The 20,627-nt window shown below is 59.3% G+C and overlaps 1 protein-coding gene across 2 annotated transcripts in view; it reads left to right on the top strand.

The window, feature by feature from the left end:
* Positions 1-2,053: 2,053 nt before the first annotated feature.
* The window catches only part of zgc:152951 (uncharacterized protein LOC569013 homolog), a 98,309-nt gene continuing 79,735 nt past the window's right edge, over positions 2,054-20,627 (top strand). Inside the window, exons 1-2 of one of the 2 annotated variants that reach the window (XM_059968656.1) lie at positions 2,054-2,282; positions 3,117-3,226. In XM_059968656.1, the coding sequence (XP_059824639.1) occupies positions 2,240-2,282; positions 3,117-3,226 (153 nt within the window). In that variant the 5' untranslated portion in view covers positions 2,054-2,239. Of the gene's footprint in view, positions 2,283-3,098; positions 3,227-20,627 lie in introns of those variants that run through there. The other variant, XM_059968655.1, reaches the window with a different exon arrangement.

Below are 20,627 nucleotides of genomic sequence, written 5' to 3'. Positions count from 1 at the left end.
GTGCCTTCCTTTATTTCCTTAGTTATCCAAGGCTGGCTCTCCCCACCCTTACTGTCCTTACTTTTAACTGGAATATACTTTTGTTGAGCACCATGAAACATCTCTTTGAAAGTCTTCCACTGTTTCTCAACTATCCTACCAATAGCCTGTGTTCCCAGTGTATCCTATCCAACTCCTCACTCATGCATTTAACTCTCTAATCTTCTTAACCCTGTGCCGATTTGCCAGTGGCTCAGCTCGTAATCCACAGATTACCACCTTTTTGGTTCTGCTTTTTAATTTAACCCTGAGCTGCCCAAATTCCCTCAGAAGAACCTTTTTCCTCATTATACCTATATAGTTGATACCCACATAGACCACAACAACTGGATCTTATCCCCCCCCCCCACTGCAAATTCCTCTGCAGGTCAGATAAGATGTCCCAACCCAGGCACCAGGCAGGCAACACAGTCTTCAAAACTTTCTATCCCTGCAAGAGAGAATGTTGTCTATTCCTCTGACTGTAATATCCCCAATTACCACTATATTTTGCTTCTCTCCCCCCCCCCCCCTTCTTGAGTGGCTCCCTGAACCAGTGCTCTGGTACTAAGGTTGCTCATCCTTCCAATAGCCCCCACTCTCATCTATACAAGGAGCAAGTATCTCAGACCTGTTGGACAAGCTCAAGGGCTGAGGCCTGGTAGAGTTACCTAATTTGACTGTGGAAAGTGGCTAAACTTGAATGGGGGTAGATTGCCAGATTGTTTCAGAGCTAACACTTATCACCTGCACTTCTCTAATCAATTATTCCTCTTCGTATTAGCATGGCCAAACAAAAAGGGAAGTTTCAACAGGTAGGTGCAAAATCTTCTAAGAGTTAATTGTAATTCTTTTTAACTGTTCCTTCTGTTAACAGGTGTGGGACTCTAGAGTAGTTAATTCATCCCTTTTCTTCTCCATCAGGTTAAAATTATTAAAAAGAACTATCACTAGCCAATAAAACAATACTTTGATAGGGATTCACTTACATTATGTGTGCTGTGACAGATACAAAATGCCGGAGGAACTCAGCAGGTCAGTCAGCATCTATGGAGTGGAATAAATGGACACCATTTCAGGCTGAGACTCTTCATCAGCCCTGACCTGCTGAGTACCTCCAACATTTTCCGTGTGTTACTCTGGATTTCCAGCTTCTGTGTTTATTGACAGAGTTGTATTTACCATCGGAAGTAATTTTCTCATTGACTCGTATTAGCTGTTTTTCTCTGTCTCAACAGAAAATAGTGCTTATGTGGGTGGGGATGGAGCAGGTGTGGTTTCTATAGTTTCCTCTAGAAAAATAATTATGATTTAGAAAATGCTTATTACTTAATAAAATCATGGGAATGTAATTTTGAAATGTTCATATACTGAAAATATAATTACATTAATGGCAATGAAGAAAACATTAATAACAGATCAGAAATATGAAGAGGAGTAAAGCATAAGACTTCTCAAGCTTATTCTACCTTTGAATAAGATCACGGTTGATTTTCTACTTTCACACCCCGCATCATTATTTCTTCATGAACCTTAATTCTAATGATTGGCAGGGAAATTCTGGAACTTCTGAAATTCAGATGTTATTGATAATGGTAATATGCACAGGTGAGGCAAAAGGTGTGGGACCAACCCCTATCCAGATGATTCAGCTTACAGTTCGCTTGGAATTTCAGAGTTGTATTGTGTGAAGTGCTACTGTCTGGGTTATGTGCCAAAGTAAACCTTGTGGAAAATGTGTTTTCTGTGGATTTCTGAAGTTCAAAAGAATCACTGCAGAAATTTCAAAGACACATGGAACTTAAATTAGTTCAACTTACTATAAACATTGTTGTCAGAGTAAGTTACAGGATACAACCTTCAAGATTTTATCATCCTGAAAGGAAAACTGTTCTTCACAATATATTTAATAATTTTACATGTTTTACACACTTAACTGAGCCATTAGTTTGTACACTTCCAGTGACCTTTTCAATGGCGTTGGCGCCACCATGATAAGGTTCTAGGCGTCCCAGAAGTCCCTGGAATATCATTCTATTCCAGTCTCAACTACGTTGCGACATCATGCCTTATTAGCCGCATTGAGGTTCATCTGAGATTCACTTCAGAAACATCTTCCGATATACAGTAATATACCCAAAATGGTGGAGGCACACAGCAGCCTTGGAAAATCAGATCTTATGGAGTAGGAGGTAAAATATTGGCATTGACAGAAAATTGAATGGTTAACAGAGAGGCAGAGAGGAGGCCATCATTTCTCATCGGTAAGATTGGGAGGCAGGGCGGATGGTTTGGTGGGGATGGATGGAGAAGGGAATCAGGGATGGATGGAGAAGGGGATTAGGGGATGTAGAAGGGGATCGAATGGGATGGATAGAGAACTTATTCGGGGATATGGATGTAAAAGGGGATGGAGAAGGGGATCAGGTGTGCAGATGGAGATGGGTAAGGGAATTGGGATGAATGGAGACCGGGTTTATGGGATTGGTTGTATTGGGGAAGAAAAACGGGCGAATGAAAATTGCGGTTGAGGTTGGAGGGTGATATGATCAGTGTGGATGGTTATGATGATCGGGTGATGGCAAGTGGGCAGAGATGCGTGTCGGTCTGGTTGAGAAGGGGTAAACGATGCAGATTGTGATTGGAAATGGATCTGGATGGGGATCGGGTTTGCTGGGGAGTGGCTGGCTGGTGGAAGTTTGGAGTCTTGTGTCCGTGTGCAGTTCTGTCTCCGCATTCATATCGAGGAACAGATGCTCCAACGAATTCAAGGCTGGGATGATCTCCAACTGCTCTTCGACAAGATCGACATTGCTTCGACGCCCACACATCAGACCGAACAGGCTTCTGCTCCTGTTCCCTTTCTCGTCCGGACAGCATCTCGCACCCAGACAAAAGTTCCGGCACCGTTACCAATAAATATATCTTTTTTAATCCATTCATAATTAAGTTCAGCCAAAAAAATCAAGCACAATTCCACAGGCTTTGTTAATAAGAAACATCAAAACGTGAAGCTAGAATGGCATTAAATAGGTTTTCATAGTGACACCACTGGAATGTATCCTCTGCCGGACATATTAACCTGTCCTCTCGTTCAGGTTGGTGCATCGTCACGGATTTCCGCGGTGGGGCGGGGACAGTTCCTCGGCTCGGTGCGGCGGGGAGGTCGGTAATTCGGCGAGAGCAGAGGAAGGTGCAACAACGCAGAGTGAGTGAATCCCCGCCACCAGGCTGTGTTTGTGTGTGGGTGAGGGACGGGTGTGAGTCCCCTTGTCACGAGTGGGTGAGGGACGGGTGTGAGTCCCCTTGTCACGAGTGGGTGAGGGACGGGTGTGAGTCCCCTTGTCACGAGCGGGTGAGGGACGGGTGTGAGTCCCCTTGTCACGAGCGGGTGAGGGACGGGTGTGAGTCCCCTTGTCACGAGCGGGTGAGGGACGGGTGTGAGTCCCCTTGTCACGAGCGGGTGAGGGACGGGTGTGAGTCCCCTTGTCACGAGCGGGTGAGGGACGGGTGTGAGTCCCCTTGTCACGAGCGGGTGAGGGACGGGTGTGAGTCCCCTTGTCACGAGCGGGTGAGGGACGGGTGTGAGTCCCCTTGTCACGAGCGGGTGAGGGACGGGTGTGAGTCCCCTTGTCACGAGCGGGTGAGGGACGGGTGTGAGTCCCCTTGTCACGAGCGGGTGAGGGACGGGTGTGAGTCCCCTTGTCACGAGTGGGCGAGGGACGGCTGTGAGTCCATTTGTCACGAGTGGGTGAGGGACGGGTGTGAGTCCCCTTGTCACGAGTGGGTGAGGGACGGGTGTGAGTCCCCTTGTCACGAGCGGGTGAGGGACGGGTGTGAGTCCCCTTGTCACGAGCGGGTGAGGGACGGGTGTGAGTCCCCTTGTCACGAGCGGGTGAGGGACGGGTGTGAGTCCCCTTGTCACGAGCGGGTGAGGGACGGGTGTGAGTCCCCTTGTCACGAGCGGGTGAGGGACGGGTGTGAGTCCCCTTGTCACGAGCGGGTGAGGGACGGGTGTGAGTCCCATTGTCACGAGCGGGTGAGGGACGGGTGTGAGTCCCCTTGTCACGAGCGGGTGTGGGACGGGTGTGAGTCCCCTTGTCACGAGCGGGTGAGGGACGGGTGTGAGTCCCCTTGTCACGAGCGGGTGTGGGACGGGTGTGAGTCCCCTTGTCACGAGCGGGTGAGGGACGGGTGTGAGTCCCCTTGTCACGAGCGGGTGAGGGACGGGTGTGAGTCCCCTTGTCACGAGCGGGTGAGGGACGGGTGTGAATCCCCTTGTCACCAGCGGGTGAGGGACGGGTGTGAGTCCCCTTGTCACGAGCGGGTGAGGGACGGGTGTGAGTCCCCTTGTCACGAGCGGGTGAGGGACGGGTGTGAGTCCCCTTGTCACCAGCGGGTGAGGGACGGGTGTGAGTCCCCTTGTCACGAGCGGGTGAGGGACGGGTGTGAGTCCCCTTGTCACGAGCGGGTGAGGGACGGGTGTGAGTCCCCATGTCACGAGCGGGTGAGGGACGGGTGTGAGTCCCCTTGTCACGAGTGGGCGGGGGAGTTGTGAGTTCCCTTGTCAGGAGTGGGCGAAGGACGAGTGTGATTCCCCTTGTCCCGAGTGGGCGAGGGACGGGTGTGAGTTCCCTTGTCACGAGTGGGCGAGGGACGGGTGTGAGTCCCCTTGTCACGAGTGGGTGAGGGACGGGTGTGAGTCCCCTTGTCAGGAGTGGGCGGGGGAGTTGTGAGTTCCCTTGTCCCGAGTGGGTGAGGGACGGGTGTGAGTTCCCTTGTCAGGAGTGGGTGAGGGACGGGTGTGAGTCCCCTTGTCACGAGTGTGCGGGGAAGTTGTGAGTTCCCTTGTCACGAGTGGTGAGGGACGGGTGTGAGTTCCCTTGTCAGGAGTGGGCGGGGGAGTTGTGAGTTCCCTTGTCAGGAGTGGGTGAAGGACGAGTGTGACTCCCCTTGTCCCGAGTGGGTGAGGGACGGGTGTGAACCCCCTTGTCACGGGTGGGTGAAGGACGGGTGTGAGTCCCCTTGTCAGGAGTGGGCGGGGAAGTTGTGAGTTCCCTTGTCACGAGTGGTGAGGGACGGGTGTGAGTTCCCTTGTCAGGAGTGGGCGGGGGAGTTGTGAGTTCCCTTGTCAGGAGTGGGTGAAGGACGAGTGTGACTCCCCTTGTCCCGAGTGGGTGAGGGACGGGTGTGAACCCCCTTGTCACGGGTGGGTGAAGGACGGGTGTGAATTCCCTTGTCACAAGTGGGCGGGGGAGTTGTGAGTTCCCTTGTCACGAGTGGGCGGGGGAGTTGTGAGTCCCCTTGTCACGAGTGGGCGGGGGAGTTGTGAGTCCCTTTGTCACGAGTGGGTGAGGGACGGGTGTGAGTCCCCTTGTCACGAGTGGGTGAGGGACGGGTGTGAGTCCCCTTGTCACGAGTGGGTGAGGGACGGGTGTGAGTCCCCTTGTCACGAGTGGGTGAGGGACGGGAGTGAGTCCCCTTGTCACGAGTGGGTGTGGGACGGGTGTGAGTCCCCTTGTCACGAGGGTGAGGGACGGGTGTGAGTCCCCTTGTCACGAGTGGGCGAGGGACGGCTGTGAGTCCATTTGTCACGAGTGGGTGAGGGACGGGTGTGAGTCCCCTTGTCACGAGTGGGTGAGGGACGGGTGTGAGTTCCCTTGTCACGAGTGGGTGAAGGACGGGTGTGAGTCCCTTTGTCAGGAGTGGGCGGGGGAGTTGTGAGTTCCCTTGTCACGAGTGGGTGAGGGACGGGTGTGAGTTCCCTTGTCACGAGTGGGTGAAGGACAGGTGTGAGTCCCCTTGTCAGGAGTGGGCGGGGGAGTTGTGAGTTCCCTTGTCACGAGTGGGTGAGGGACGGGTGTGAGTCCCCTTGTCACGAGGGTGAGGGACGGGTGTGAGTCCCCTTGTCACGAGTGGGTGAGGGACGGGTGTGAGTCCCCTTGTCACGAGGGTGAGGGACGGGTGTGAGTCCCCTTGTCACGAGTGGGTGAGGGACGGGTGTGAGTCCCCTTGTCACGAGTGGGTGAGGGACGGGTGTGAGTCCCCTTGTCACGAGTGGGTGTGGGACGGGTGTGAGTCCCCTTGTCACGAGGGTGAGGGACGGGTGTGAGTCCATTTGTCACGAGTGGGTGAGGGACGGGTGTGAGTCCCCTTGTCACGAGTGGGTGAGGGACGGGTGTGAGTTCCCTTGTCACGAGTGGGTGAAGGACAGGTGTGAGTCCCCTTGTCAGGAGTGGGCGGGGGAGTTGTGAGTTCCCTTGTCACGAGTGGGTGAGGGACGGGTGTGAGTTCCCTTGTCACGAGTGGGTGAGGGATGGGTGTGAGTTCCCTTGTCACGAGTGGGTGTGGGACGGGTGTGAGTCCCCTTGTCACGAGGGTGAGGGACGGGTGTGAGTCCCCTTGTCACGAGTGGGCGAGGGACGGCTGTGAGTCCATTTGTCACGAGTGGGTGAGGGACGGGTGTGAGTCCCCTTGTCACGAGTGGGTGAGGGACGGGTGTGAGTTCCCTTGTCACGAGTGGGTGAAGGACGGGTGTGAGTCCCCTTGTCACGAGTGGGCGGGGAAGTTGTGAGTCCCCTTGTCACGAGTGGGCGGGGGAGTTGTGAGTCCCCTTGTCACGAGTGGTTGAGGGACGGGTGTGAGTCCCCTTGTCACGAGTGGGTGGGGGACGGGTGTGAGTCCCCTTGTCACGAGTGGGTGAGGGACAGGTGTGAGTCCCCTTGTCACGAGTGGGTGAGGGACGGGTGTGAGTCCCCTTGTCACGAGTGGGTGTGGGACGGGTGTGAGTCCCCTTGTCACGAGGGTGAGGGACGGGTGTGAGTCCCCTTGTCACGAGTGGGCGAGGGACGGGTGTGAGTCCATTTGTCACGAGTGGGTGAGGGACGGGTGTGAGTCCCCTTGTCACGAGTGGGTGAGGGACGGGTGTGAGTTCCCTTGTCACGAGTGGGTGAAGGACAGGTGTGAGTCCCCTTGTCAGGAGTGGGCGGGGGAGTTGTGAGTTCCCTTGTCACGAGTGGGTGAGGGACGGGTGTGAGTCCCCTTGTCACGAGGGTGAGGGACGGGTGTGAGTCCCCTTGTCACGAGTGGGTGAGGGACGGGTGTGAGTCCCCTTGTCACGAGGGTGAGGGACGGGTGTGAGTCCCCTTGTCACGAGTGGGTGAGGGACGGGTGTGAGTCCCCTTGTCACGAGTGGGTGAGGGACGGGTGTGAGTCCCCTTGTCACGAGTGGGTGTGGGACGGGTGTGAGTCCCCTTGTCACGAGGGTGAGGGACGGGTGTGAGTCCATTTGTCACGAGTGGGTGAGGGACGGGTGTGAGTCCCCTTGTCACGAGTGGGTGAGGGACGGGTGTGAGTTCCCTTGTCACGAGTGGGTGAAGGACAGGTGTGAGTCCCCTTGTCAGGAGTGGGCGGGGGAGTTGTGAGTTCCCTTGTCACGAGTGGGTGAGGGACGGGTGTGAGTTCCCTTGTCACGAGTGGGTGAGGGATGGGTGTGAGTTCCCTTGTCACGAGTGGGTGATGGATGGGTGTGAGTCCCCTTGTCACGAGTGGGTGAGGGAGTTGTGAGTTCACTTGTCACGAGTGGGCGGGGGAGTTGTGAGTTCCCTTGTCAGGAGTGGGCGAAGGACGAGTGTGATTTCCCTTGTCCCGAGTGGGCGAGGGACGGGTGTGAGTTCCCTTGTCACGAGTGGGCGAGGGACGGGTGTGAGTCCCCTTGTCACGAGTGGGTGAGGGACGGGTGTGAGTCCCCTTGTCAGGAGTGGGCGGGGGAGTTGTGAGTTCCCTTGTCCCGAGTGGGTGAGGGACGGGTGTGAGTACCCTTGTCAGGAGTGGGTGAGGGACGGGTGTGAGTCCCCTTGTCACGAGTGTGCGGGGAAGTTGTGAGTTCCCTTGTCACGAGTGGTGAGGGACGGGTGTGAGTTCCCTTGTCAGGAGTGGGCGGGGGAGTTGTGAGTTCCCTTGTCAGGAGTGGGTGAAGAACGAGTGTGACTCCCCTTGTCCCTAGTGGGTGAGGGACGGGTGTGAACCCCCTTGTCACGGGTGGGTGAAGGACGGGTGTGAATTCCCTTGTCACAAGTGGGCGGGGGAGTTGTGAGTTCCCTTGTCACGAGTGGGCGGGGGAGTTGTGAGTCCCCTTGTCACGAGTGGGCGGGGGAGTTGTGAGTCCCCTTGTCACGAGTGGGTGAGGGACGGGTGTGAGTCCCCTTGTCACGAGTGGGTGAGGGACGGGTGTGAGTCCCCTTGTCACGAGTGGGTGAGGGACGGGTGTGAGTCCCCTTGTCACAAGTGGGTGAGGGACGGGTGTGAGTCCCCTTGTCACGAGTGGGTGAGGGACGGGAGTGAGTCCCCTTGTCACGAGTGGGTGTGGGACGGGTGTGAGTCCCCTTGTCACGAGGGTGAGGGACGGGTGTGAGTCCCCTTGTCACGAGTGGGCGAGGGACGGCTGTGAGTCCATTTGTCACGAGTGGGTGAGGGACGGGTGTGAGTCCCCTTGTCACGAGTGGGTGAGGGACGGGTGTGAGTTCCCTTGTCACGAGTGGGTGAAGGACGGGTGTGAGTCCCCTTGTCAGGAGTGGGCGGGGGAGTTGTGAGTTCCCTTGTCACGAGTGGGTGAGGGACGGGTGTGAGTTCCCTTGTCACGAGTGGGTGAGTGACGGGTGTGAGTTCCCTTGTCACGAGTGGGTGAGGGACGGGTGTGAGTCCCCTTGTCAGGAGTGGGCGGGGGAGTTGTGAGTTCCCTTGTCACGAGTGGGTGAGGGACGGGTGTGAGTTCCCTTGTCACGAGTGGGTGAGGGACGGGTGTGAGTTCCCTTGTCAAGAGTGGGTGAAGGTCAGGTGTGAGTCCCCTTGTCAGGAGTGGGCGGGGGAGTTGTGAGTTCCCTTGTCACGAGTGGGTGAGGGACGGGTGTGAGTCCCCTTGTCACGAGTGGGTGAGGGACGGGTGTGAGTCCCCTTGTCACGAGTGGGTGTGGGACGGGTGTGAGTTCCCTTGTCACGAGTGGGTGTGGGACGGGTGTGAGTCCCCTTGTCACGAGTGGGTGAGGGACGGATGTGAGTCCCCTTGTCATGAGGGTGAGGGACGGGTGTGAGTCCAATTGTCACGAGTGGGTGAGGGACGGGTGTGAGTCCCCTTGTCACGAGTGGATGAGGGACGGGTGTGAGTCCCCTTGTCACGAGTGGGTGAGGGACGGGTGTGAGTCCCCTTGTCACGAGTGGGTGTGGGACGGGTGTGAGTCCCCTTGTCACGAGTGGGCGGGGAAGTTGTGAGTCCCCTTGTCACGAGTGGGCGGGGGAGTTGTGAGTCCCCTTGTCACGAGTGGTTGAGGGACGGGTGTGAGTCCCCTTGTCACGAGTGGGTGGGGGACGGGTGTGAGTCCCCTTGTCACGAGTGGGTGAGGGACAGGTGTGAGTCCCCTTGTCACGAGTGGGTGAGGGACGGGTGTGAGTCCCCTTGTCACGAGTGGGTGTGGGACGGGTGTGAGTCCCCTTGTCACGAGGGTGAGGGACGGGTGTGAGTCCCCTTGTCACGAGTGGGCGAGGGACGGGTGTGAGTCCATTTGTCACGAGTGGGTGAGGGACGGGTGTGAGTCCCCTTATCACGAGTGGGTGAGGGACGGGTGTGAGTTCCCTTGTCACGAGTGGGTGAGGGACGGGTGTGAGTCCCCTTGTCACGAGTGGGTGTGGGACGGGTGTGAGTCCCCTTGTCACGAGTGGGCGGGGAAGTTGTGAGTCCCCTTGTCACGAGTGGGCGGGGGAGTTGTGAGTCCCCTTGTCACGAGTGGTTGAGGGACGGGTGTGAGTCCCCTTGTCACGAGTGGGTGGGGGACGGGTGTGAGTCCCCTTGTCACGAGTGGGTGAGGGACAGGTGTGAGTCCCCTTGTCACGAGTGGGTGAGGGACGGGTGTGAGTCCCCATGTCACGAGTGGGTGTGGGACGGGTGTGAGTCCCCTTGTCACGAGGGTGAGGGACGGGTGTGAGTCCCCTTGTCACGAGTGGGCGAGGGACGGGTGTGAGTCCATTTGTCACGAGTGGGTGAGGGACGGGTGTGAGTCCATTTGTCACGAGTGGGTGAGGGACGGGTGTGAGTCCCCTTGTCACGAGTGGGTGAGGGACGGGTGTGAGTTCCCTTGTCACGAGTGGGTGAAGGACAGGTGTGAGTCCCCTTGTCAGGAGTGGGCGGGGGAGTTGTGAGTTCCCTTGTCACGAGTGGGTGAGGGACGGGTGTGAGTCCCCTTGTCACGAGGGTGAGGGACGGGTGTGAGTCCCCTTGTCACGAGTGGGTGAGGGACGGGTGTGAGTCCCCTTGTCACGAGGGTGAGGGACGGGTGTGAGTCCCCTTGTCACGAGTGGGTGAGGGACGGGTGTGAGTCCCCTTGTCACGAGTGGGTGAGGGACGGGTGTGAGTCCCCTTGTCACGAGTGGGTGTGGGACGGGTGTGAGTCCCCTTGTCACGAGGGTGAGGGACTGGTGTGAGTCCATTTGTCACGAGTGGGTGAGGGACGGGTGTGAGTCCCCTTGTCACGAGTGGGTGAGGTACGGGTGTGAGTTCCCTTGTCAAGAGTGGGTGAAGGACAGGTGTGAGTCCCCTTGTCAGGAGTGGGCGGGGGAGTTGTGAGTTCCCTTGTCACGAGTGGGTGAGGGACGGGTGTGAGTTCCCTTGTCACGAGTGGGTGAGGGATGGGTGTGAGTTCCCTTGTCACGAGTGGGTGAAGGACGGGTGTGAGTCCCCTTGTCAGGAGTGGGCGGGGGAGTTGTGAGTTCCCTTGTCACGAGTGGGTGAGGGACGGGTGTGAGTTCCCTTGTCACGAGTGGGTGAGGGACGGGTGTGAGTTCCCTTGTCACGAGTGGGTGAGGGACGGGTGTGAGTTCCCTTGTCACGAGTGGGTGAGGGACGGGTGTGAGTCCCCTTGTCAGGAGTGGGCGGGGGAGTTGTGAGTTCCGTTGTCACGAGTGGGTGAGGGACGGGTGTGAGTTCCCTTGTCACGAGTGGGTGAGGGACGGGTGTGAGTTCCCTTGTCACGAGTGGGTGAGGGACGGGTGTGAGTCCCCTTATCACGAGTGGGTGAGGGACGGGTGTGAGTTCCCTTGTCACGAGTGGGTGAGGGACGGGTGTGAGTCCCCTTGTCACGAGTGGGTGTGGGACGGGTGTGAGTCCCCTTGTCACGAGTGGGCGGGGAAGTTGTGAGTCCCCTTGTCACGAGTGGGCGGGGGAGTTGTGAGTCCCCTTGTCACGAGTGGTTGAGGGACGGGTGTGAGTCCCCTTGTCACGAGTGGGTGGGGGACGGGTGTGAGTCCCCTTGTCACGAGTGGGTGAGGGACAGGTGTGAGTCCCCTTGTCACGAGTGGGTGAGGGACGGGTGTGAGTCCCCATGTCACGAGTGGGTGTGGGACGGGTGTGAGTCCCCTTGTCACGAGGGTGAGGGACGGGTGTGAGTCCCCTTGTCACGAGTGGGCGAGGGACGGGTGTGAGTCCATTTGTCACGAGTGGGTGAGGGACGGGTGTGAGTCCATTTGTCACGAGTGGGTGAGGGACGGGTGTGAGTCCCCTTGTCACGAGTGGGTGAGGGACGGGTGTGAGTTCCCTTGTCACGAGTGGGTGAAGGACAGGTGTGAGTCCCCTTGTCAGGAGTGGGCGGGGGAGTTGTGAGTTCCCTTGTCACGAGTGGGTGAGGGACGGGTGTGAGTCCCCTTGTCACGAGGGTGAGGGACGGGTGTGAGTCCCCTTGTCACGAGTGGGTGAGGGACGGGTGTGAGTCCCCTTGTCACGAGGGTGAGGGACGGGTGTGAGTCCCCTTGTCACGAGTGGGTGAGGGACGGGTGTGAGTCCCCTTGTCACGAGTGGGTGAGGGACGGGTGTGAGTCCCCTTGTCACGAGTGGGTGTGGGACGGGTGTGAGTCCCCTTGTCACGAGGGTGAGGGACTGGTGTGAGTCCATTTGTCACGAGTGGGTGAGGGACGGGTGTGAGTCCCCTTGTCACGAGTGGGTGAGGTACGGGTGTGAGTTCCCTTGTCAAGAGTGGGTGAAGGACAGGTGTGAGTCCCCTTGTCAGGAGTGGGCGGGGGAGTTGTGAGTTCCCTTGTCACGAGTGGGTGAGGGACGGGTGTGAGTTCCCTTGTCACGAGTGGGTGAGGGATGGGTGTGAGTTCCCTTGTCACGAGTGGGTGAAGGACGGGTGTGAGTCCCCTTGTCAGGAGTGGGCGGGGGAGTTGTGAGTTCCCTTGTCACGAGTGGGTGAGGGACGGGTGTGAGTTCCCTTGTCACGAGTGGGTGAGGGACGGGTGTGAGTTCCCTTGTCACGAGTGGGTGAGGGACGGGTGTGAGTTCCCTTGTCACGAGTGGGTGAGGGACGGGTGTGAGTCCCCTTGTCAGGAGTGGGCGGGGGAGTTGTGAGTTCCGTTGTCACGAGTGGGTGAGGGACGGGTGTGAGTTCCCTTGTCACGAGTGGGTGAGGGACGGGTGTGAGTTCCCTTGTCACGAGTGGGTGAGGGACGGGTGTGAGTCCCCTTGTCACGAGTGGGTGAGGGACGGGTGTGAGTCCCCTTGTCACGAGTGGGTGTGGGACGGGTGTGAGTTCCCTTGTCACGAGTGGGTGTGGGACGGGTGTGAGTCCCCTTGTCACGAGTGGGTGAGGGACGGGTGTGAGTCCCCTTGTCACGAGGGTGAGGGACGGGTGTGAGTCCAATTGTCACGAGTGGGTGAGGGACGGGTGTGAGTCCCCTTGTAACGAGTGGATGAGGGACGGGTGTGAGTCCCCTTGTCACGAGTGGGTGAGGGACGGGTGTGAGTCCCCTTGTCACGAGTGGGTGTGGGACAGGTGTGAGTCCCCTTGTCACGAGTGGGCGGGGAAGTTGTGAGTCCCCTTGTCACGAGTGGGCGGGGGAGTTGTGAGTCCCCTTGTCACGAGTGGTTGAGGGACGGGTGTGAGTCCCCTTGTCACGAGTGGGTGGGGGACGGGTGTGAGTCCCCTTGTCACGAGTGGGTGAGGGACAGGTGTGAGTCCCCTTGTCACGAGTGGGTGAGGGACGGGTGTGAGTCCCCTTGTCACGAGTGGGTGTGGGACGGGTGTGAGTCCCCTTGTCACGAGGGTGAGGGACGGGTGTGAGTCCCCTTGTCACGAGTGGGCGAGGGACGGGTGTGAGTCCATTTGTCACGAGTGGGTGAGGGACGGGTGTGAGTCCCCTTGTCACGAGTGGGTGAGGGACGGGTGTGAGTTCCCTTGTCACGAGTGGGTGAAGGACAGGTGTGACTCCCCTTGTCAGGAGTGGGCGGGGGAGTTGTGAGTTCCCTTGTCACGAGTGGGTGAGGGACGGGTGTGAGTCCCCTTGTCACGAGGGTGAGGGACGGGTGTGAGTCCCCTTGTCACGAGTGGGTGAGGGACGGGTGTGAGTCCCCTTGTCACGAGGGTGAGGGACGGGTGTGAGTCCCCTTGTCACGAGTGGGTGAGGGACGGGTGTGAGTCCCCTTGTCACGAGTGGGTGAGGGACGGGTGTGAGTTCCCTTGTCACGAGTGGGTGAGGGACGGGTGTGAGTTCCCTTGTCACGAGTGGGTGAGGGATGGGTGTGAGTTCCCTTGTCACGAGTGGGTGAGGGACGGGTGTGAGTCCCCTTGTCAGGAGTGGGCGGGGGAGTTGTGAGTTCCCTTGTCATGAGTGGGTGAGGGACGGGTGTGAGTTCCCTTGTCACGAGTGGGTGAGGGACGGGTGTGAGTTCCCTTGTCACGAGTGGGTGAGGGACGGGTGTGAGTCCCCTTGTCACGAGTGGGTGAGGGACGGGTGTGAGTCCCCTTGTCACGAGTGGGTGTGGGACGGGTGTGAGTTCCCTTGTCACGAGTGGGTGTGGGACGGGTGTGAGTCCCCTTGTCACGAGGGTGAGGGACGGGTGTGAGTCCCCTTGTCACGAGTGGGCGAGGGACGGCTGTGAGTCCATTTGTCACGAGTGGGTGAGGGACGGGTGTGAGTCCCCTTGTCACGAGTGGGTGAGGGACGGGTGTGAGTTCCCTTGTCACGAGTGGGTGAAGGACGGGTGTGAGTCCCCTTGTCAGGAGTGGGCGGGGGAGTTGTGAGTTCCCTTGTCACGAGTGGGTGAGGGACGGGTGTGAGTTCCCTTGTCACGAGTGGGTGAGTGACGGGTGTGAGTTCCCTTGTCACGAGTGGGTGAGGGACGGGTGTGAGTCCCCTTGTCAGGAGTGGGCGGGGGAGTTGTGAGTTCCCTTGTCACGAGTGGGTGAGGGACGGGTGTGAGTTCCCTTGTCACGAGTGGGTGAGGGACGGGTGTGAGTTCCCTTGTCACGAGTGGGTGAGGGACGGGTGTGAGTCCCCTTGTCACGAGTGGGTGAGGGACGGGTGTGAGTCCCCTTGTCACGAGTGGGTGTGGGACGGGTGTGAGTTCCCTTGTCACGAGTGGGTGTGGGACGGGTGTGAGTCCCCTTGTCACGAGTGGGTGAGGGACGGATGTGAGTCCCCTTGTCATGAGGGTGAGGGACGGGTGTGAGTCCAATTGTCACGAGTGGGTGAGGGACGGGTGTGAGTCCCCTTGTCACGAGTGGATGAGGGACGGGTGTGAGTCCCCTTGTCACGAGTGGGTGAGGGACGGGTGTGAGTCCCCTTGTCACGAGTGGGTGTGGGACGGGTGTGAGTCCCCTTGTCACGAGTGGGCGGGGAAGTTGTGAGTCCCCTTGTCACGAGTGGGCGGGGGAGTTGTGAGTCCCCTTGTCACGAGTGGTTGAGGGACGGGTGTGAGTCCCCTTGTCACGAGTGGGTGGGGGACGGGTGTGAGTCCCCTTGTCACGAGTGGGTGAGGGACAGGTGTGAGTCCCCTTGTCACGAGTGGGTGAGGGACGGGTGTGAGTCCCCTTGTCACGAGTGGGTGTGGGACGGGTGTGAGTCCCCTTGTCACGAGGGTGAGGGACGGGTGTGAGTCCCCTTGTCACGAGTGGGCGAGGGACGGGTGTGAGTCCATTTGTCACGAGTGGGTGAGGGACGGGTGTGAGTCCCCTTATCACGAGTGGGTGAGGGACGGGTGTGAGTTCCCTTGTCACGAGTGGGTGAGGGACGGGTGTGAGTCCCCTTGTCACGAGTGGGTGTGGGACGGGTGTGAGTCCCCTTGTCACGAGTGGGCGGGGAAGTTGTGAGTCCCCTTGTCACGAGTGGGCGGGGGAGTTGTGAGTCCCCTTGTCACGAGTGGTTGAGGGACGGGTGTGAGTCCCCTTGTCACGAGTGGGCGAGGGACGGGTGTGAGTCCATTTGTCACGAGTGGGTGAGGGACGGGTGTGAGTCCCCTTGTCACGAGTGGGTGAGGGACGGGTGTGAGTTCCCTTGTCACGAGTGGGTGAAGGACAGGTGTGAGTCCCCTTGTCAGGAGTGGGCGGGGGAGTTGTGAGTTCCCTTGTCACGAGTGGGTGAGGGACGGGTGTGAGTTCCCTTGTCACGAGTGGGTGAGGGATGGGTGTGAGTTCCCTTGTCACGAGTGGGTGTGGGACGGGTGTGAGTCCCCTTGTCACGAGGGTGAGGGACGGGTGTGAGTCCCCTTGTCACGAGTGGGCGAGGGACGGCTGTGAGTCCATTTGTCACGAGTGGGTGAGGGACGGGTGTGAGTCCCCTTGTCACGAGTGGGTGAGGGACGGGTGTGAGTTCCCTTGTCACGAGTGGGTGAAGGACGGGTGTGAGTCCCCTTGTCACGAGTGGGCGGGGAAGTTGTGAGTCCCCTTGTCACGAGTGGGCGGGGGAGTTGTGAGTCCCCTTGTCACGAGTGGTTGAGGGACGGGTGTGAGTCCCCTTGTCACGAGTGGGTGGGGGACGGGTGTGAGTCCCCTTGTCACGAGTGGGTGAGGGACAGGTGTGAGTCCCCTTGTCACGAGTGGGTGAGGGACGGGTGTGAGTCCCCTTGTCACGAGTGGGTGTGGGACGGGTGTGAGTCCCCTTGTCACGAGGGTGAGGGACGGGTGTGAGTCCCCTTGTCACGAGTGGGCGAGGGACGGGTGTGAGTCCATTTGTCACGAGTGGGTGAGGGACGGGTGTGAGTCCCCTTGTCACGAGTGGGTGAGGGACGGGTGTGAGTTCCCTTGTCACGAGTGGGTGAAGGACAGGTGTGAGTCCCCTTGTCAGGAGTGGGCGGGGGAGTTGTGAGTTCCCTTGTCACGAGTGGGTGAGGGACGGGTGTGAGTCCCCTTGTCACGAGGGTGAGGGACGGGTGTGAGTCCCCTTGTCACGAGTGGGTGAGGGACGGGTGTGAGTCCCCTTGTCACGAGGGTGAGGGACGGGTGTGAGTCCCCTTGTCACGAGTGGGTGAGGGACGGGTGTGAGTCCCCTTGTCACGAGTGGGTGAGGGACGGGTGTGAGTCCCCTTGTCACGAGTGGGTGTGGGACGGGTGTGAGTCCCCTTGTCACGAGGGTGAGGGACGGGTGTGAGTCCATTTGTCACGAGTGGGTGAGGGACGGGTGTGAGTCCCCTTGTCACGAGTGGGTGAGGGACGGGTGTGAGTTCCCTTGTCACGAGTGGGTGAAGGACAGGTGTGAGTCCCCTTGTCAGGAGTGGGCGGGGGAGTTGTGAGTTCCCTTGTCACGAGTGGGTGAGGGACGGGTGTGAGTTCCCTTGTCACGAGTGGGTGAGGGATGGGTGTGAGTTCCCTTGTCACGAGTGGGTGATGGATGGGTGTGAGTCCCCTTGTCACGAGTGGGTGAGGGAGTTGTGAGTTCACTTGTCACGAGTGGGCGGGGGAGTTGTGAGTTCCCTTGTCAGGAGTGGGCGAAGGACGAGTGTGATTCCCCTTGTCCCGAGTGGGCGAGGGACGGGTGTGAGTTCCCTTGTCACGAGTGGGCGAGGGACGGGTGTGAGTCCCCTTGTCACGAGTGGGTGAGGGACGGGTGTGAGTCCCCTTGTCAGGAGTGGGCGGGGGAGTTGTGAGTTCCCTTGTCCCGAGTGGGTGAGGGACGGGTGTGAGTACCCTTGTCAGGAGTGGGTGAGGGACGGGTGTGAGTCCCCTTGTCACGAGTGTGCGGGGAAGTTGTGAGTTCCCTTGTCACGAGTGGTGAGGGACGGGTGTGAGTTCCCTTGTCAGGAGTGGGCGGGGGAGTTGTGAGTTCCCTTGTCAGGAGTGGGTGAAGAACGAGTGTGACTCCCCTTGTCCCTAGTGGGTGAGGGACGGGTGTGAACCCCCTTGTCACGGGTGGGTGAAGGACGGGTGTGAATTCCCTTGTCACAAGTGGGCGGGGGAGTTGTGAGTTCCCTTGTCACGAGTGGGCGGGGGAGTTGTGAGTCCCCTTGTCACGAGTGGGCGGGGGAGTTGTGAGTCCCCTTGTCACGAGTGGGTGAGGGACGGGTGTGAGTCCCCTTGTCACGAGTGGGTGAGGGACGGGTGTGAGTCCCCTTGTCACGAGTGGGTGAGGGACGGGTGTGAGTCCCCTTGTCACGAGTGGGTGAGGGACGGGTGTGAGTCCCCTTGTCACGAGTGGGTGAGGGACGGGAGTGAGTCCCCTTCTCACGAGTGGGTGTGGGACGGGTGTGAGTCCCCTTGTCACGAGGGTGAGGGACGGGTGTGAGTCCCCTTGTCACGAGTGGGCGAGGGACGGCTGTGAGTCCATTTGTCACGAGTGGGTGAGGGACGGGTGTGAGTCCCCTTGTCACGAGTGGGTGAGGGACGGGTGTGAGTTCCCTTGTCACGAGTGGGTGAAGGACGGGTGTGAGTCCCCTTGTCAGGAGTGGGCGGGGGAGTTGTGAGTTCCCTTGTCACGAGTGGGTGAGGGACGGGTGTGAGTTCCCTTGTCACGAGTGGGTGAGTGACGGGTGTGAGTTCCCTTGTCACGAGTGGGTGAGGGACGGGTGTGAGTCCCCTTGTCAGGAGTGGGCGGGGGAGTTGTGAGTTCCCTTGTCACGAGTGGGTGAGGGACGGGTGTGAGTTCCCTTGTCACGAGTGGGTGAGGGACGGGTGTGAGTTCCCTTGTCAAGAGTGGGTGAAGGTCAGGTGTGAGTCCCCTTGTCAGGAGTGGGCGGGGGAGTTGTGAGTTCCCTTGTCACGAGTGGGTGAGGGACGGGTGTGAGTCCCCTTGTCACGAGTGGGTGAGGGACGGGTGTGAGTCCCCTTGTCACGAGTGGGTGTGGGACGGGTGTGAGTTCCCTTGTCACGAGTGGGTGTGGGACGGGTGTGAGTCCCCTTGTCACGAGTGGGTGAGGGACGGATGTGAGTCCCCTTGTCATGAGGGTGAGGGACGCGTGTGAGTCCAATTGTCACGAGTGGGTGAGGGACGGGTGTGAGTCCCCTTGTCACGAGTGGATGAGGGACGGGTGTGAGTCCCCTTGTCACGAGTGGGTGAGGGACGGGTGTGAGTCCCCTTGTCACGAGTGGGTGTGGGACGGGTGTGAGTCCCCTTGTCACGAGTGGGCGGGGAAGTTGTGAGTCCCCTTGTCACGAGTGGGCGGGGGAGTTGTGAGTCCCCTTGTCACGAGTGGTTGAGGGACGGGTGTGAGTCCCCTTGTCACGAGTGGGTGGGGGACGGGTGTGAGTCCCCTTGTCACGAGTGGGTGAGGGACAGGTGTGAGTCCCCTTGTCACGAGTGGGTGAGGGACGGGTGTGAGTCCCCTTGTCACGAGTGGGTGTGGGACGGGTGTGAGTCCCCTTGTCACGAGGGTGAGGGACGGGTGTGAGTCCCCTTGTCACGAGTGGGCGAGGGACGGGTGTGAGTCCATTTGTCACGAGTGGGTGAGGGACGGGTGTGAGTCCCCTTATCACGAGTGGGTGAGGGACGGGTGTGAGTTCCCTTGTCACGAGTGGGTGAGGGACGGGTGTGAGTCCCCTTGTCACGAGTGGGTGTGGGACGGGTGTGAGTCCCCTTGTCACGAGTGGGCGGGGAAGTTGTGAGTCCCCTTGTCACGAGTGGGCGGGGGAGTTGTGAGTCCCCTTGTCACGAGTGGTTGAGGGACGGGTGTGAGTCCCCTTGTCACGAGTGGGTGGGGGACGGGTGTGAGTCCCCTTGTCACGAGTGGGTGAGGGACAGGTGTGAGTCCCCTTGTCACGAGTGGGTGAGGGACGGGTGTGAGTCCCCATGTCACGAGTGGGTGTGGGACGGGTGTGAGTCCCCTTGTCACGAGGGTGAGGGACGGGTGTGAGTCCCCTTGTCACGAGTGGGCGAGGGACGGGTGTGAGTCCATTTGTCACGAGTGGGTGAGGGACGGGTGTGAGTCCATTTGTCACGAGTGTGTGAGGGACGGGTGTGAGTCCCCTTGTCACGAGTGGGTGAGGGACGGGTGTGAGTTCCCTTGTCACGAGTGGGTGAAGGACAGGTGTGAGTCCCCTTGTCAGGAGTGGGCGGGGGAGTTGTGAGTTCCCTTGTCACGAGTGGGTGAGGGACGGGTGTGAGTCCCCTTGTCACGAGGGTGAGGGACGGGTGTGAGTCCCCTTGTCACGAGTGGGTGAGGGACGGGTGTGAGTCCCCTTGTCACGAGGGTGAGGGACGGGTGTGAGTCCCCTTGTCACGAGTGGGTGAGGGACGGGTGTGAGTCCCCTTGTCACGAGTGGGTGAGGGACGGGTGTGAGTCCCCTTGTCACGAGTGGGTGTGGGACGGGTGTGAGTCCCCTTGTCACGAGGGTGAGGGACTGGTGTGAGTCCATTTGTCACGAGTGGGTGAGGGACGGGTGTGAGTCCCCTTGTCACGAGTGGGTGAGGTACGGGTGTGAGTTCCCTTGTCAAGAGTGGGTGAAGGACAGGTGTGAGTCCCCTTGTCAGGAGTGGGCGGGGGAGTTGTGAGTTCCCTTGTCACGAGTGGGTGAGGGACGGGTGTGAGTTCCCTTGTCACGAGTGGGTGAGGGATGGGTGTGAGTTCCCTTGTCACGAGTGGGTGAAGGACGGGTGTGAGTCCCCTTGTCAGGAGTGGGCGGGGGAGTTGTGAGTTCCCTTGTCACGAGTGGGTGAGGGACGGGTGTGAGTTCCCTTGTCACGAGTGGGTGAGGGACGGGTGTGAGTCCCCTTGTCACGAGTGGGTGTGGGACGGGTGTGAGTTCCCTTGTCACGAGTGGGTGAGGGACGGGTGTGAGTTCCCTTGTCACGAGTGGGTGAGGGACGGGTGTGAGTCCCCTTGTCAGGAGTGGGCGGGGGAGTTGTGAGTTCCGTTGTCACGAGTGGGTGAGGGACGGGTGTGAGTTCCCTTGTCACGAGTGGGTGAGGGACGGGTGTGAGTTCCCTTGTCACGAGTGGGTGAGGGACGGGTGTGAGTCCCCTTGTCACGAGTGGGTGAGGGACGGGTGTGAGTCCCCTTGTCACGAGTGGGTGTGGGACGGGTGTGAGTTCCCTTGTCACGAGTGGGTGTGGGACGGGTGTGAGTCCCCTTGTCACGAGTGGGTGAGGGACGGGTGTGAGTCCCCTTGTCACGAGGGTGAGGGACGGGTGTGAGTCCAATTGTCACGAGTGGGTGAGGGACGGGTGTGAGTCCCCTTGTAACGAGTGGATGAGGGACGGGTGTGAGTCCCCTTGTCACGAGTGGGTGAGGGACGGGTGTGAGTCCCCTTGTCACGAGTGGGTGTGGGACGGGTGTGAGTCCCCTTGTCACGAGTGGGCGGGGAAGTTGTGAGTCCCCTTGTCACGAGTGGGCGGGGGAGTTGTGAGTCCCCTTGTCACGA

This window comes from Hypanus sabinus, chromosome 4, assembly GCF_030144855.1.
Source record: "Hypanus sabinus isolate sHypSab1 chromosome 4, sHypSab1.hap1, whole genome shotgun sequence".
NCBI classification, from domain to species: domain Eukaryota; kingdom Metazoa; phylum Chordata; class Chondrichthyes; order Myliobatiformes; family Dasyatidae; genus Hypanus; species Hypanus sabinus.
Note: the sequence above shows the minus strand (reverse complement) of the source record. Positions and strands in the feature narration are given on the sequence as shown.